Here is an 18,985-nt window from a genome sequence, read left to right on the forward strand (position 1 = left end):
CTAAAAAATGAAAAAAAAATGCCTTACTATAGCCTTACTATACATCATGTCCAGAAAATGAAAAAAAATGTCTTACTATACATCATGTCCAAAAAATGAAAAATGCCTTACTATAGCCTTACTATACATCATGTCCAAAAAAATGCCTTACTATAGCCTTTCTATACTTCATGTCCAAAAAAATGCCTTACTATAGCCTTACTATACATCATGTCTAAAAAAATGCCTTACTATAGCCTTACTATACATCATGTCCAGAAAATGAAAAAAAATGTCTTACTATAGCCTTACTATACTTCATGTCCAGAAAATGAAAAATGCCTTACTATAGTCTTACTATACATCACGTCCAAAAAAATGCCTTACTATAGCCTTACTATACTTCATGTCCAAAAAATGAAAAAAATGCCTTACTATAGCCTTACTATACTTCATGTCCAAAAAATGAAAAAAATGCCTTACTATAGCCTTACTATACATCATGTCCAGAAAAAATGCCTTACTATAGCCTTACTATACATCACGTCCAAAAAATGAAAAAAAATGTCTTACTATAGCCTTACTATACATCACGTCCAAAAAATGAAAAAAAATGTCTTACTATAGCCTTACTATACATCATGTCTAAAAAAATGCCTTACTATAGCCTTACTATACTTCATGTCCAAAAAATGAAAAAAATGCCTTACTATAGCCTTACTATACTTCATGTCCAGAAAATGAAAAATGCCTTACTATAGCCTTACTATACATCATGTCTAAAAAAAAATGCCTTACTATAGCCTTACTATACATCACGTCCAAAAAAATGCCTTACTATAGCCTTACTATACATCACGTCCAAAAAATGAAAAAAAATGTCTTACTATAGCCTTACTATACATCATGTCTAAAAAATGAAAAAAAAATGCCTTACTATAGCCTTACTATACATCATGTCCAAAAAAATGCCTTACTATAGCCTTACTCATGTCCAAAAAATGAAAAATGCCTTACTATAGCCCTACTATACATCACGTCCAAAAAAATGCCTTACTATAGCCTTACTATACATCATGTCTAAAAAAAATGCCTTACTATAGCCTTACTATACTTCATGTCCAAAAAATGAAAAAAATGCCTTACTATAGCCTTACTATACTTCATGTCCAAAAAATGAAAAAAATGCCTTACTATAGCCTTACTATACTTCATGTCCAAAAAATGAAAAAAATGCCTTACTATAGCCTTACTCATGTCCAAAAAATGAAAAATGCCTTACTATAGCCTTACAATACATCACGTCCAAAAAAATGCCTTACTATAGACTTACATCATGTCCACAAAATGAAAAAAAAAGCCTTACTATAGCCTTACTATACTTCATGTCCAATAAATTAAAAATGCCTTACTATAGCCTTACTATACATCATGTCTAAAAAAAATGCCTTACTATAGCCTTACTATACTTCATGTCCAAAACATGAAAAAAAATGCCTTACTATAGCCTTACTATACATCACGTCCAAAAAATGAAAAAATGTCTTACTATAGCCTTACTATACATCACGTCAAAAAAATGCCTTACATACATACACACATACATACATACATACGTACGTACGTATACACATACATACGTACGTACGTATACACATACATACATACGTACGTATACACATACATACATACGTACGTACGTATACACATACACACATACGTACGTATACACATACACACATACGTACGTATACACATACACACATACGTACGTATACACATACACACATACGTACGTATACACATACACACATACGTACGTATACACATACACACATACGTACGTATACACATACACACATACGTACGTATACACATACACACATACGTACGTATACACATACACACATACGTACGTATACACATACATACATACATACATATGTATACACACACATACATACATACATACATATGTATACACACACATACATACATACATACATATGTATACACACACATACATACATACATACATATGTATACACATACTACGTATGCACATACATACATACGTATACACATACGTATGCACATACATACATACGTATACACATACGTATGCACATACATACATACGTATACACATACGTATGCACATACATACATACGTATACACATACTACGTATGCACATACATACATACGTATACACATACTACGTATGCACATACATACATACGTATACACATACGTATGCACATACATACATACGTATACACATACGTATGCACATACATACATACGTATACACATACGTATGCACATACATACATACGTATACACATACGTATGCACATACATACATACGTATACACATACATACATACGTATGCACATACATACATACGTATGCACATACATACATACGTATGCACATACATACATACGTATGCACATACATACATACGTATGCACATACATACATACGTATACATACACATACATACGTATACATACACATACATACGTATACATACACATACATACGTATACACATACATACATACGTATACACATACATACATACGTATACACATACATACATACGTATACACATACATACATACGTATACACATACATACATACATACATACATACATACATACATACGTATACACATACATACATACATACGTATACACATACATACATACATACGTATACACATACATACATACATACGTATACACATACATACATACATACGTATACACATACATACATACATATGTATACACATACATACATACATACATACATATGTATACACATACATACATACATACATACATACATATGTATACACATACATACATACATACATACATATGTATACACATACATACATATGTATACACATACATACATATGTATACACATACATACATACATATGTATACACATACATACATACATACATACATACATACATACGTATACACATACATACATACATACATACATACGTATACACATACATACATACATACATACATACATACATATGTATACATACATACATACATACATACATATGTATACACATACATACATATGTATACACATACATACATATGTATACACATACATACATATGTATACACATACATACATATGTATACACATACATACATATGTATACACATACATACATATGTATACACATACATACATACATATGTATACACATACATACATACATATGTATACACATACATACATACATATGTATACACATACATACATACATATGTATACACATACATACATACATATGTATACACATACATACATACATATGTATACACATACATACATACATATGTATACACATACATACATACATACGTATACACATACATACATACGTATACACATACATACATACGTATACACATACATACATACGTATACACATACATACATATGTATACACATACATACATACATACATACATACATACATACATACATACATACATATGTATACACATACATACATACATATGTATACACATACATACATACATATGTATACACATACATACATATGTATACACATACATACATATGTATACACATACATAGATACGTACACACATACATAGATACGTACACACATACATAGATACGTACACACATACATACATACGTACACACATACATACATACGTATACACATACATACATACATACGTATGCACATACATACATACATACGTATGCACATACATACATACATACGTATGCACATACATACATACATACGTATGCACATACATACATACATACGTATGCACATACATACATACATACGTATGCACATACATACATACATACGTATGCACATACATACATACATACGTATGCACATACATACATACATACGTATGCACATACATACATACATACGTATGCACATACATACATACATACGTATGCACATACATACATACATACGTATGCACATACATACATACATACGTATGCACATACATACATACATACGTATGCACATACATACATACATACGTATGCACATACATACATACATACGTATGCACATACATACATACATACGTATGCACATACATACATACATACGTATGCACATACATACATACATACGTATGCACATACATACATACATACGTATGCACATACATACATACATACGTATGCACATACATACATACATACGTATGCACATACATACATACATACGTATGCACATACATACATACATACGTATGCACATACATACATACATACGTATGCACATACATACATACATACGTATGCACATACATACATACATACGTACGTATGCACATACATACATACGTACGTATGCACATACATACATACGTACGTATGCACATACATACATACGTACGTATGCACATACATACATACGTACGTATGCACATACATACATACGTATACACATACATACATACGTACGTATGCACATACATACATACGTATACACATACATACATACGTACGTATGCACATACATACATACGTATACACATACATACATACATACGTATACACATACATACATACATACGTATACACATACATACATACATACGTATGCACATACATACGTATGCACATACATACGTATGCACATACATACGTATGCACATACATACGTATGCACATACATACATACATACGTACGTATGCACATACATACATACGTACGTATGCACATACATACGTACGTATGCACATACATACGTACGTATGCACATACATACATACGTATGCACATACATACGTATGCACATACGTACGTATGCACATACATACGTATGCACATACGTACGTATGCACATACATACATACATACGTACGTATGCACATACATACATACGTACGTATGCACATACATACGTACGTATGCACATACATACATACGTATGCACATACATACGTACGTATGCACATACATACGTACGTATGCACATACATACGTACGTATGCACATACATACGTACGTATGCACATACATACATACGTATGCACATACATACATACGTATGCACATACATACATACGTATGCACATACATACATACGTATGCACATACATACATACGTATGCACATACATACATACGTATGCACATACATACATACGTATGCACATACATACATACGTATGCACATACATACATACGTATGCACATACATACTACATACACACACACATACGTATACACATACATACATACATACATACACACGTGCGTATACACACACATACGTATACACACACACATTTACATGTATGCACGTACGCACGTACGCACGTACGCACGTACGCACGTACGCACGCACGCACGTACGCACGCACGCACGCACGCACGCACGCACATACATACGCACATACATACGCACATACATACGCACATACATACGCACATACATACGCACATACATACGCACATACATACGCACATACATACGCACATACATACGCACATACATACGCACATACATACATACGCACATACATACATACGCACATACATACATACGCACATACATACATACATACATACATACATACATACATACATACATACATACATACATACATACATACATACATACATACATACATACATACATACATACATACATACATACATACATACATACATACATACATACATACATACATACATACATACATACATACATACATACATACATACATACATACATACATACATACATACATACATACATACATACATACATACATACATACATACATACATACATACATACATACATACATACATACATACATACATACATACATACATACATACATACATACATACATACATACATACATACATACATACATACATACATACATACATACATACATACATACATACATACATACATACATACATACATACATACATACATACATACATACATACATACATACATACATACATACATACATACATACATACATACATACATACATACATACATACATACATACATACATACATACATACATACATACATACATACATACATACATACATACATACATACATACATACATACATACATACATACATACATACATACATACATACATACATACATACATACATACATACATACATACATACATACATACATACATACATACATACATACATACATACATACATACATACATACATACATACATACATACATACATACATACATACATACATACATACATACATACATACATACATACATACATACATACATACATACATACATACATACATACATACATACATACATACATACATACATACATACATACATACATACATACATACATACATACATACATACATACATACATACATACATACATACATACATACATACATACATACATACATACATACATACATACATACATACATACATACATACATACATACATACATACATACATACATACATACATACATACATACATACATACATACATACATACATACATACATACATACATACATACATACATACATACATACATACATACATACATACATACATACATACATACATACATACATACATACATACATACATACATACATACATACATACATACATACATACATACATACATACATACATACATACATACATACATACATACATACATACATACATACATACATACATACATACATACATACATACATACATACATACATACATACATACATACATACATACATACATACATACATACATACATACATACATACATACATACATACATACATACATACATACATACATACATACATACATACATACATACATACATACATACATACATACATACATACATACATACATACATACATACATACATACATACATACATACATACATACATACATACATACATACATACATACATACATACATACATACATACATACATACATACATACATACATACATACATACATACATACATACATACATACATACATACATACATACATACATACATACATACATACATACATACATACATACATACATACATACATACATACATACATACATACATACATACATACATACATACATACATACATACATACATACATACATACATACATACATACATACATACATACATACATACATACATACATACATACATACATACATACATACATACATACATACATACATACATACATACATACATACATACATACATACATACATACATACATACATACATACATACATACATACATACATACATACATACATACATACATACATACATACATACATACATACATACATACATACATACATACATACATACATACATACATACATACATACATACATACATACATACATACATACATACATACATACATACATACATACATACATACATACATACATACATACATACATACATACATACATACATACATACATACATACATACACACACACACATATGTACACACACACACACACACACACATATGTACACACACACACACATATGTACACACACACGTATACACACACACATGTATACACACACACATATGTACACACACACGTATACACACACACATGTATACACACACACGTATACACACACACACATATGTATACACACACACACGTATACACACACACGTATACACACACACACATATGTATACACACACACACACACATATGTATACACATACATACACACACACATGTATACATATACATACACACATACATACATACATACATACATACATAACATATACGCATACATATGTACATACATATATGCATAAATGCCTAACTATACATAGTGTCCACATGTACAGTGCCTTCCTATACAACATACTTTTTTTCCAATTAAGAAGTTCGTTTCCTTGTGAAATGTAACCCAGCACATATGATAACTATATTATTGTATTGATTATGTTATTGATTTGTATTAGGTATTACGTATTGGATTATATAAGGAATTGCACCTCCAACAGTCACAGAGTGCGTCTGGGGGACTTTTTGGCCCATTTGTGAGGTCAGAGGTGACCGGCGTCGGACCAGTTAGTCCAAATGATGGAGGACTGCGTCCCGCCGAGCAGAAGAATGAAGTGAGTGACGAGCGCTTAATGAGAAGACAGCAGCGCTGGCGAGAGGATGAGTGATAAGAGGGCCCCGTCCTCCCACCGTCCCATTAGAGTCGTAATAACACGGCGTCGGCCGCACATCAAAGCCTCGCAATCATCCAGGTGTTCGGAGAATGTCCCTGCGGTCGTGGGGCAGCGCTTGGTCTTTATTGCTCATTAATTAGGGTGCTTCTACCCGTTAGCCCGCCACACCCCGAGCTGCGTTCTGGACGTCTTGTGGACAGACACCTGGGGGGCGTTTTTTTTTTTTTTTTTTTTTTTTTGGGGGGGGGGGGGTTACCTCCTGGCTCAAAGTGCATTTTCTGGCACAAAATGTTTCTTTAATTGTACTTTTTCTCCTGCAGTGTGGCCCCTTGTGCTCCTTTTTACGGTTCCAAGCAGGCATGGTTAAAGAAGAGAAGTTCCTAAAATAATACGGAGCTCTCCGGGCCCTTTAATCTGCCATGTATGTGTGAAAATAAAAGGCTTTACGTGTAGGCTGGAAGGTACAAAGCAGCCATTGTAGGGATAAAGGAATGCAGAAAATAAGTAGCTCCTGATAGTCTACAAGCCTTTAGACAGAATGGACAAATATACTTTGGCAGCATCTTTAGATGGACTTCTTGGAACCTTTCAATCCACACTGGATCACTTTGAGCCTGAGAACGGTTGGGACCGCACCCAAACTGTTTAAACAAGTAAGGACGCCGGCTATACGGTAGGTCTGCAAACCAGGGACTTCAGTATGACAAGAAGAAAGGTGGCATATTACAAGAAACAAAGGGGATTTTAGCCTATATGTTGGATAAAAAGGCCAAAATATTGACCTAATATTGAGAAAAAAATATAGAACAGTTTAATTTAATTTAAATATTCATTTAGTTTGTAGAAAAAACATTTTATATGCTATGTAAAATATAAAAGTTATGTAAAAGTTATGTTATAGTAACTATATTAAAGTTGTAAAAGTTTCAGAAAAGTATTCATATTAAAAGAAAAAAGTTATAATATTCAGAGGAAAAAAATGCATGAGTTAAGTCATAATAGTTTAAGTAAATTAATTTTTGGTACTAATTACAAGTATATTTTTACATCTACAAATTTAATATTTTAAGAATAGTTATAATCCTATTAAAAAACACAATTTTATGATAAAATCTTACTATTATGAGCAAAATTATTATTAGAGGAATATATATATTTAATACATATATAATATAATTATATATATAATATATATATATATTATATATATGTAAATAAATGTATAAATATAATAAATTTGTTATTATGCTGATATTGGGCCAATAATTAAATTTAAAAAATTAAAAAAAAATTTTTTTAATGCAATATTGGTATCACAAGTTTCCTCGATGATGAGATATGGGAGATATGTCATGTTCCACATATATATATATAATATTATATAATAAAAATAATAAATGATATATATATATAAATAACAATATCGGTTTTCGGCCAATATCTGACATCCCTAAAATATTAGAATTCAATCCTAATATTTTGTGAAGAAAAGTAAACATTTGTTCTTAATGGGCTAAAATATTAGTTACAATCAAACAAGCAAATGGGTAGTGTGGAAGTGGTAATATTCCAATAAGAAATCAATGCAAAAATCCAATATCTGACCTAAAATATTAAAATTCCATCCTAATATTTTGTGAAGAAAAGTAAACATTTGTTCTTAATGTGCCAAAATATTACAGTTAGAATCAAACAAGCAAATGGGTAGTGTGGAAGTGGTAATATTCCAATAAGAAATCAATGCAAAAATCCAATATCTGACCTAAAATATGAAAATTCCATCCTAATATTTTGTGAAGAAAAGTAAACATTTGTTCTTAATGTGCCAAAATATTACAATATTTTGTAAGTAAATGGGCAATGTGGAAGTGGTAATATTCCGATAAGAAATCAATGCAAAAATCCAATATCTGACCTAAAATATGAAAATTCCATCCTAATATTTTGTGAAGAAAAGTAAACATTTGTTCTTAATGTGCCAAAATATTACAGTTAGAATCAAACAAGTAAATGGGTAGTGTGGAAGTGGTAATATTCCGATAAGAAATCAATGCATTGGAGCATATCTCCTGTCAGCAGTGGCGCTCCCCAAGATCCCCCTGATGTTTACGTAGGATTTAGGATGCAATGTAAATGTTAGTCATGTATTAGCTGCCTGGACAGGAGGATTTTGAAGCGCTGCTATTTCTGTGGGAGTCGTGTTTTTGCTTCATTGGACATTGTAAACCTCGTCCGTGTTGACTCAGCCCGCTGCAAAAACCTTCTCCCCTTCCACAGGACACAGTGGCCTACCTGTCCGAGTGCTCCTTGACCACTTGGTAGACTCTGAGGAGGAAGGTGTCGTTGCGGAAGGCTCGGCCCACGCACTCTTTGTACAGGCGGAACTCGGCCGCCGTCACGGCCTCGCCTTCGGGGATCTGCGACAGGTTGAACTTAAACTCCTTGTGGTGGCGCCGCTCTGCAGAGAGCTGCCGGTCATGCTCCACTGTGGGACGGGGACACACAGACGGAACTTTGTTAGCCCAGGTAGGAACATTACGGGAAAAACTTTTGTTTTTTTATACTGTAGTATGTACAGAAGAAACAAAAAATTTAAAAAATACCCATGTCAGCATCAGCTATGTAATATATTATACAAAGGCCTGGAGACATTTAAACTTGTCAATCTTCCTAAATGTTAAAAGAAAAAAAAATTAAAAAGAATTTAATTTAATTAAAAAATATATTAAAAATATTTTTTTAATAAAATTATATTTTTCTTGTATTAAAAGTTTTTTCTTCCTATATAATTTTGTTTTAAAGTAAAATTTTTTATATATTTTTTATTTTTATTTTAGGATAATATTACTAATTTTCATGTATTTTAAATCATTTATAATTCATACAATAAATTAATTTATTTAATGTATTTTTTTTCCTGAAATATTTATTTAATAAAATTATATTTTTCTCGTATTAAGTTTTTTTCTTCCTATATAATTTTGTTTTAAAAAAAATTGTTTTATATATTTTTTATTTTACGATAATATTACTACTAGTTTTTCATGTATTTTAAATCATTTATAATTCATACAATAAATGATTTTTTAATGTATTTTTTTCCTGAAATATTTTTTAATAAAATTATATTTTTCTCATGTAAGATTTTTGTCTTCCTGTATAATTTTGTTTTAAAGTAAAATTTAATTTAATTTAATTAAATTAAAAAAAACTATATTAGGAAAGCAGGAAGTGAACAAATGTAACAATTACTGATTGTAAAAGTACCAGATGGAGGGGTAGGATTTAATAAGCTTTGCTTCTTCCTACTCCTTTTGGACATGTGGAACTGTGAACTGATTATGTGATGCATTCAATTGTAATCTGATGCATGTTCAAATGAAATTAAACCATTACCATTCCCCCCCACACCGCCCCTCCCAAAGCAAAGAGGCTGCAGACACTTTGATGGTCCAATACAACCAAGGAGGCACAAATAGCACAACCTCAAAAACGTGCTAAATCTTACAAAAATGTGCAACTTAATAGATCGGACTCACAAATACAACAAATCACACACACATACATTTTCAACATGCCGCACTTTCACCAACCGCAGACTGGAAGTGCAGACCGACTGGCAACCCGAGATGGATTTATGCGTCCGATGTAGCGCCGGCATCTAATTGTTACCTACGCGTCAAACGGTGCGTGGAAGACGCCACTTAGCCACACAATTGTTTGGACATGTAAATACGATTGGGCTCCAAAAAGGAAGGAGCCCAGTGTATCATTAAGGACCTTTTTAGGGTTTGTGTGTGGAAATAAAGAGAACCCAAAATGTGCTTGCGCTGCAGATGCCACACCGCACGCACGCTCCAATTCCAGCATGGGCGGAACACAATGCCTTGTGTTTGCTATCAGACAACGCAAACACTACAAGTCGTTAATAATTACCACCTTGTATCTCCGCTGAAGGCAACACTTACCAAACCAATGTAATTTGTAATATAAATGTAATATTGTAATTTAACATTCATGAGAATTAATGCAATTAATTCATTAGATACATGTATTATAATGAGAGATTTTATGAGAGTCAAGTTATAATAAGCGCAAAAAAATTAGTCATGGTCATATTTTGGGGAAAAAATATTTTAAAACAAAATTATACAAGAAGAAAAAAATTGTTAATATGAGAAATATATAATTTTAGTTTAAAAAATTGTAATATTTTGGGGAAAAAATACTTTAAAACACAATTATGCAGGAAGAAAAAACATTTTAATATGAGAAAAATATAATTTTATGGAAAAAAATATATCAGGAAAAAAGCACATTTTAAAAATTCATTTATTGTATAAATCATAAATGATTTAAAATACATGAAAAACTAGTAGTAATATCATTCTAAAATAAAAATGTAAAAATATATAATTTTTTACTTTAAAACAAAATTATACAGGAAGAAAAAAATGTTAATATGAGAAAAATATAATTTTATTAAAAAAATATTTCAGGGAAAAAATTAATTTAAAAATTGTAAATATTAATTTATTGTATACATTATAAATGATTTAAAATACATTAAAAACTAGTAGTAATATTATTCTAAAATAAAAATAAGAAATAGAGAATTTTTACTTTAAAACAAAATTATACAGGAAGAAAGAAATGTTAATATGAGAAAAATATAATTTTATAAAAAATATTTCAGGCAAAAAATTCATTTATTGTATAAATTATAAATGATTTAAAATACATGAAAACCTAGTAGTAATATTATTACAAAATAAAAATAAAAAATATAGAGACATTTTACTACAATTAAGTCTTAATAAAAACAAAAATCCCCCCCCCCCCCAAAAAAATAAGCAAAAAGTTACCTGATTAAAAAAATATTTCAGGGAAAAAATTAATTTAAAAATTGTAAATATTAATTTATTGTATAAATTATAAATGATTTAAAATACATGAAAAACTAGTAGTAATATTATTCTAAAATAAAAATAAAAAATAGAGACATTTTTACTTTAAAACAAAATTATACAGGAAGAAAGAAATGTTAATATGAGAAAAATATAATTTTATAAAAAATATTTCAGGCAAAAAATACATTTTAAAAATTCATTTATTGTATAAATTATAAATGATTTAAAATACATGAAAAACTAGTAGTAATATTATTCCAAAATAAAAATATAGAGAAATTTTTACTTTAAAACAAAATTATACAGGAAGAAATAAATGTTAATATGAGAAAAATATAATTTTATTAAAAAAATATTTCGGGAAAAAATACATTTAAAAAATTCATTTATTGTATAAATTATAAATGATTTAAAATACATGACAAACTAGTATTAATATTATTCTAAAATAAAAATAAAAAATATAGAGACATTTTTCTACAATTAAGTCTTAATAAAAACAAAAATCCCCCCCCCCCCCCAAAAAAAAAGCAAAAAGTTACCTTACTGCACTGATTTCTTATCAGAATAGTACCACTTCCACCCTCCCTTTATTCAGTTATACAGTAATGTTCAACAGGGAGTAAGAAACGTGTAAAGCAGGTCTTATTAAGTCAATATTTCACATGTCATTAGAGAGATTTTATTTTATTAGACTTTATTTTGAAGGCCCGTTTACAGGCCAAACGTGAAGTAACAAGTCCAATCTATTTCTGTGCCACGGCCAGGCTCGTTAAAAAACATTCTGGTCACTTTACGACGTGGGGACCCGCCTAAAATGGACCAATGACACATTTTGTTCCTCCAGCCCGAATGGATGTGAAAAAAAGCCAATCAGGCTGGAACGGGAACGTGCCAAGACGACGCTGACCTGGCGCACGCCGACTGCCAACATGCATAAACTCGGGTGACAAACCAAGCAGAACGGGAGAGAAATGGTGAAGAAATACCGCTCGTTAGGGACGCATGGTAAAAAAAAAATGGAAGCACTAATAAGGAGCGAGATGGCACTTTGACCACATGAGGTCACGGTATTTTAAAACCCTTGGAGTGACGAGAACAAATGGAATGATAAACTCATGTTTGGAATTGGCAGCCTGTTTCAAATGTAGAGTAATGTGGTTAGAAAATTATATTTAAATTACCGTAAATTACACTTTTTTCTTAAACGTTGAACCCTGCGGCTAAACGCTCCTTTACGTCAGAAGTACTACTAAATATTTAAATATTGTGCCGTTTGCGAGTCAGTTCAGTCACAATGTGCTTTTCAACCCACTGGATTATACTCCATTATGCCATTATACAATAACAGTCTTGCTGAGAAAACTAAATTAATCACATGCCAAAAGTATGCCTCAGAAATATACAAAAATGTACCAATACAACTGTACCGATACTTAACAATGCACAACGATGAGCCAATTCAAGAAACAATACAAGCAGTTGATGTTTGCTAAATACAAGGATGAAGAGTCTTGAACCAGTCATGATGTGCTATACATATCACTATATTGACACTTACTATGGTACCCATTATGTCATTGGATGGTCATATCACCTCATACTACGGTACGTGACAAAAAAATTTAAAAGTTAAAAAAAAAAACCCAAAAAACTTAAACCATATTAGGAAAGCAGGAAGTGAACAAATATAACAGTTATAGCAACAGCATGTTCAAAAACCATTACCAAGTGTGAAATGAGTTTTCCCATAATGCACAGCGTCCGAGCAATGCATTCATTGGAGAGCTGCAATGACATCAGCCTCCCTCCGGGCTCTGTGTACCGGGCTCCTCTGGTGGAGCTCATCCATCTTATGCATTTTGGGTAAATGTTAAAAGAGCTTCTGAAATGTACATATGTATATTTCCTAGGTACCTTTTGAGTGTTAAGTTGCTGTGTGATGAGTTTGAATGGAGTTCTTACTGTTATATGGACTGATGACCTCATGCAATTTCCAATGTTTTTGTTCCATAGCTCATGATTGGCTCCCGTCAAAGAGCTGTCTATTGACTGAATCCAGATGAGGTGTGAAATAAAACCATGAAGTATGAGGAAGCTGCAGCTACACGTCCGACGCTGAAGATCTCACACACACACACACAGAACGCAGGTAAGAGGAGCAAATGATAGGGAAAGAAGAGGAGTGGATGTCAAGAGCAGATGGAGGAAATATGACGTCTGTCTGGAGAGAAAACGGAGGAGGAAAGAACATTTGGGATGGGATAAGAGCAGAGGAGATGGACGGGATGCAGATGGACTTCACTATAGGCAAACATTGACATAACGCAGATGTGAACGTTATGGACCCGCTGTGTCCTGAACCAACATGGCACCATTCATGGAGGACCAGAAAGCAAAAATGTTACTTTGCATACCAAGAATCCGCCAAGACGGTCGGAGACTTTGTGGAGAGCCGCACCAACGTCCAAAGCATGACAAGAATCCCTCTGTGTTTACGTAATTACACCCCCAATCTTTTTGCTGATAGCTTCACGGAATAGAAGTCGGCTCTCTTGGACATTTTTTTCCACAAGATGATCCCAATCAGGGATCACAGACGGGAAGATCATAGCGTTTACCAGCCGTCCTAGTCCGCTAAATAGGTCCAGGGGAGGCATAAGGTTGGATGTAACCGTAAAAAACGGGAGGCGAGGACTTCACCAGATGGAGAACATCATCACAAAGACTTTATAGTCATGCGTTTAAACACACGCTGTTTTAAGGACCTACTGTAAAAAAAACATATGATAGGAGCTCCCTGCTGTCTTTTAGGATCTGCTAGTCAAAGATTCTCTTTATGGGACACGTGGAGGTCCTTACAAACGGCAGAGGACTCCTGTCACACAGCGTTTCAGAAGTGGCTGCTTAAAAACCCTGATGATTGTTTTTTTTTTTTTTTTGCTGTTAAGGGTGTACATGAAAACATCTAGTCAAAGATCATCTATATGTGACAGGAGTACTTTGTTGTTTTTAATGATTTAATAGAATAATGCTAATCAAAGATCATCTATATGTGACAAGAGTGCTTTGGTGTTTCTAAGAATGGACTGGAATAATTCTAGTCAAAGATCATCTATATGTGACAGGAGTGCTTTGGTGTTTAAGGATGGACTGGAATAATTCTAGTCAAAGATCATCTATATGTGACAGGAGTACTTTGGTGTTTTTAAGAATCTAATGGAATAATTCTAGTCAAAGATCATCTATATGTGACAGGAGTGCTTTGGTGTTTGTAAGGATGGACTGGAATAATTCTAGTCAAAGATCATCTATATGTGACAGGAGTACTTTGGTGTTTTTAAGAATCTAATGGAATAATTCTAGTCAAAGATCATCTATATGTGACAGGAGTACTTTGGTGTATTTAAGGATATAATGCAATAATGCTAGTCAAAGATCATCTATATGTGACAGGAGTGCTTTGCTGTTTTTAAGGATCTAATACAATAATGCCAGTCAAAAATCATCTAGATGTGACAAGAGTGCTTTGGTGTTTTTAAGAATCGAATTGAATAATTCTAGTCAAAGATCATCTATAGGAGTGTTTTGGTGTTTTTAAGGCTCTAATGCAATAATGCTAGTCAAAGATCATCTCTATGTGACAAGAGTGCTTTGGTGTTTTTAAGAATAGAATGCAATAATGCTAGTCAAAGATCATCTATATGTGACAAGAGTGCTTTGGTGTTTTTGAGGATGGACTGGAATAATTCTAGTCAAAGATCATCTATATGTGACAGGACTGCTTTGGTGTTTTTAAGGATATATAATGCAATCATTCTAGTCAAAGCTCATCTATATGTGACAGGAGTGCTTTGGTGTTTTCATGAATCGAATGGAATAATTCTAGTCAAAGATCATCTATATGTGACAGGGGTATTTTGGTGTTTTTAAGGATAAAATTCAATAATGCTAGTCAAAGATCATCTATTTGTGACAGGAGTGCTTTGGTGTTTTTAAGGATCTAATACAATAATTCCAGTCAAAGATCATCTATATGTGACAGGAGTGCTTTGGTGTTTTCATGAATCGAATGGAATAATTCTAGTCAAAGATCATCTAAATGTGACAGGAGTATTTTGGTGTTTCTAAGGCTCTAATGCAATAATGCTAGTCAAAGATCATCTATTTGTGACAGGAGTGCTTTGATGGTTTTAAGGATGTACTGGAATAATTATAGTCAAAGATCCTTTACATGTGACAGGAATGTTTTCGTGTTTTTTGGGAATATAGTGTAATAATGTTAGTCAAAGATCCTCTATGTATATAAACAGGAGCACTCTGCTGTTTTTCAGAACCTAGTGCAGAAACACTCGTCAAAGATGTTTTATGTGACAGGAGACTCTTTTATTTAAAAGACCTCCATGTGACTGTAGCTTGTCGCTGTTTTTAAAGATCTACTAGTCAAAGATCATCTTTATATGACAGGAGTGCTTTGATGTTTTCCAGAATGTACTGGAATAATGCTAGTCAAAGATCATCAATCTGTGACAGGAGCACTGTCACTGTTGTTTTAAATGACCAACTGCAGAAACACTAAACAAAGATCCTCTATCTGACAAAGTCCTCTTCTGTTTTGACAAACCAACAGCAATAACACTTGTCAAAGATCCTCTGTTTGACAGGAGCTACAGCATTTTACACTTGTTAAATATTGTCTATGTGACAGGAGTACTTTGCTATTTTGAAGTACCTACCAAGTCAAAGATCATCTATAAGTGTGATCTATAAGCTCCTTTAATTTCCAAACAGAGTGCTAGCTTGTCAATACTTGTGTTACAATAAAAATGCGACAATGTGGCAAATAATGTCTCGCATGCTAGCATACAAAATGTACTACATAGCAGCAACACAACCAATATTGGAAATGCTGCTTGGTAGGTTGCCTACAGCCGCAGCTACTAATATTTTTTTTGATCCGACATCAATTCAATTCAATACGGCTGTTTTTCTATCCCAAACCATCCCAATGTTATCGTAGCTTAGCAGTGAAGTATTTGGACAAGCATCTCCCCGTAATCCGTAATGGTGTAATCCGTGTGGAAGAGATGCAATCACACGTCCACTGACACACAGGTATGACACTGGAGACGGCAAAAAGCTAGCTGATGATAGCACACCAGTGTAAGAGCCATAGTTCAGATATTTATCTGTTAGCAAAAGGCCCGGCAGAGCAGCAATTACAGAACATTATCCACCTACTGTCACACATGTTGAGTTCTCTACTGACAGTACCCCCCCCCGACCTTTATCATTATGTTTATTATCTGCTATGGAATGCGGGGGGCAGTGGGGACAGTGCTAGGGACTCAGAAAAACTCAGAAAAACTGTCAAATAAAACTAAAATTAAGTAAAAATCATCATTTTACAAGCACTTTGGCTAAACTGTTCTTTCTCGAGTGTCTTTGCTCATGCAAAATGAAAGACGATTAATACAGATTGTCCAAATTTGCAGACTCGGAAAAACTCAGAAAAACTGTCAAATAAAACTAAAATTAAGTAAAAATCATCATTTTACAAGCACTTTGGTTAAAGCGTTCTTTCCCGAGTCTCTTTGCTCATGCAAAATGAAAGACGATTAATACAGATTGTCCAAAGTTGCAGGCCACGGCTGTTTAACGGCCCACAGAACATTCCAAAAGTATTTTTGATTTATTTTATTTATGTATCTTTATTTATCTCCCAGAGAAACTCACATTACTAGCAGCTATGCAAAAATGGCATCATTAAC

The 18,985-nt window shown here is 32.7% G+C and overlaps 1 protein-coding gene across 1 annotated transcript in view; it reads right to left on the reverse strand.

Moving 5' to 3' along the window:
- Positions 1-18,985, reverse strand: part of bmp6 (bone morphogenetic protein 6) — a 52,490-nt gene that overhangs the window by 17,826 nt on the left and 15,679 nt on the right. The window contains exon 2 of the mRNA XM_058060302.2: positions 10,597-10,789. Coding sequence (XP_057916285.2) covers positions 10,597-10,789 — 193 coding nt within the window. The remainder of the gene's footprint in view (positions 1-10,596; positions 10,790-18,985) is intronic.

Source organism: Doryrhamphus excisus, linkage group LG7, assembly GCF_037039965.1.
Source record: "Doryrhamphus excisus strain RoL-2023G ecotype Guam linkage group LG7, RoL_Dexc_Guam_v1.1, whole genome shotgun sequence".
Classification (NCBI taxonomy): Eukaryota; Metazoa; Chordata; class Actinopteri; order Syngnathiformes; family Syngnathidae; genus Doryrhamphus; species Doryrhamphus excisus.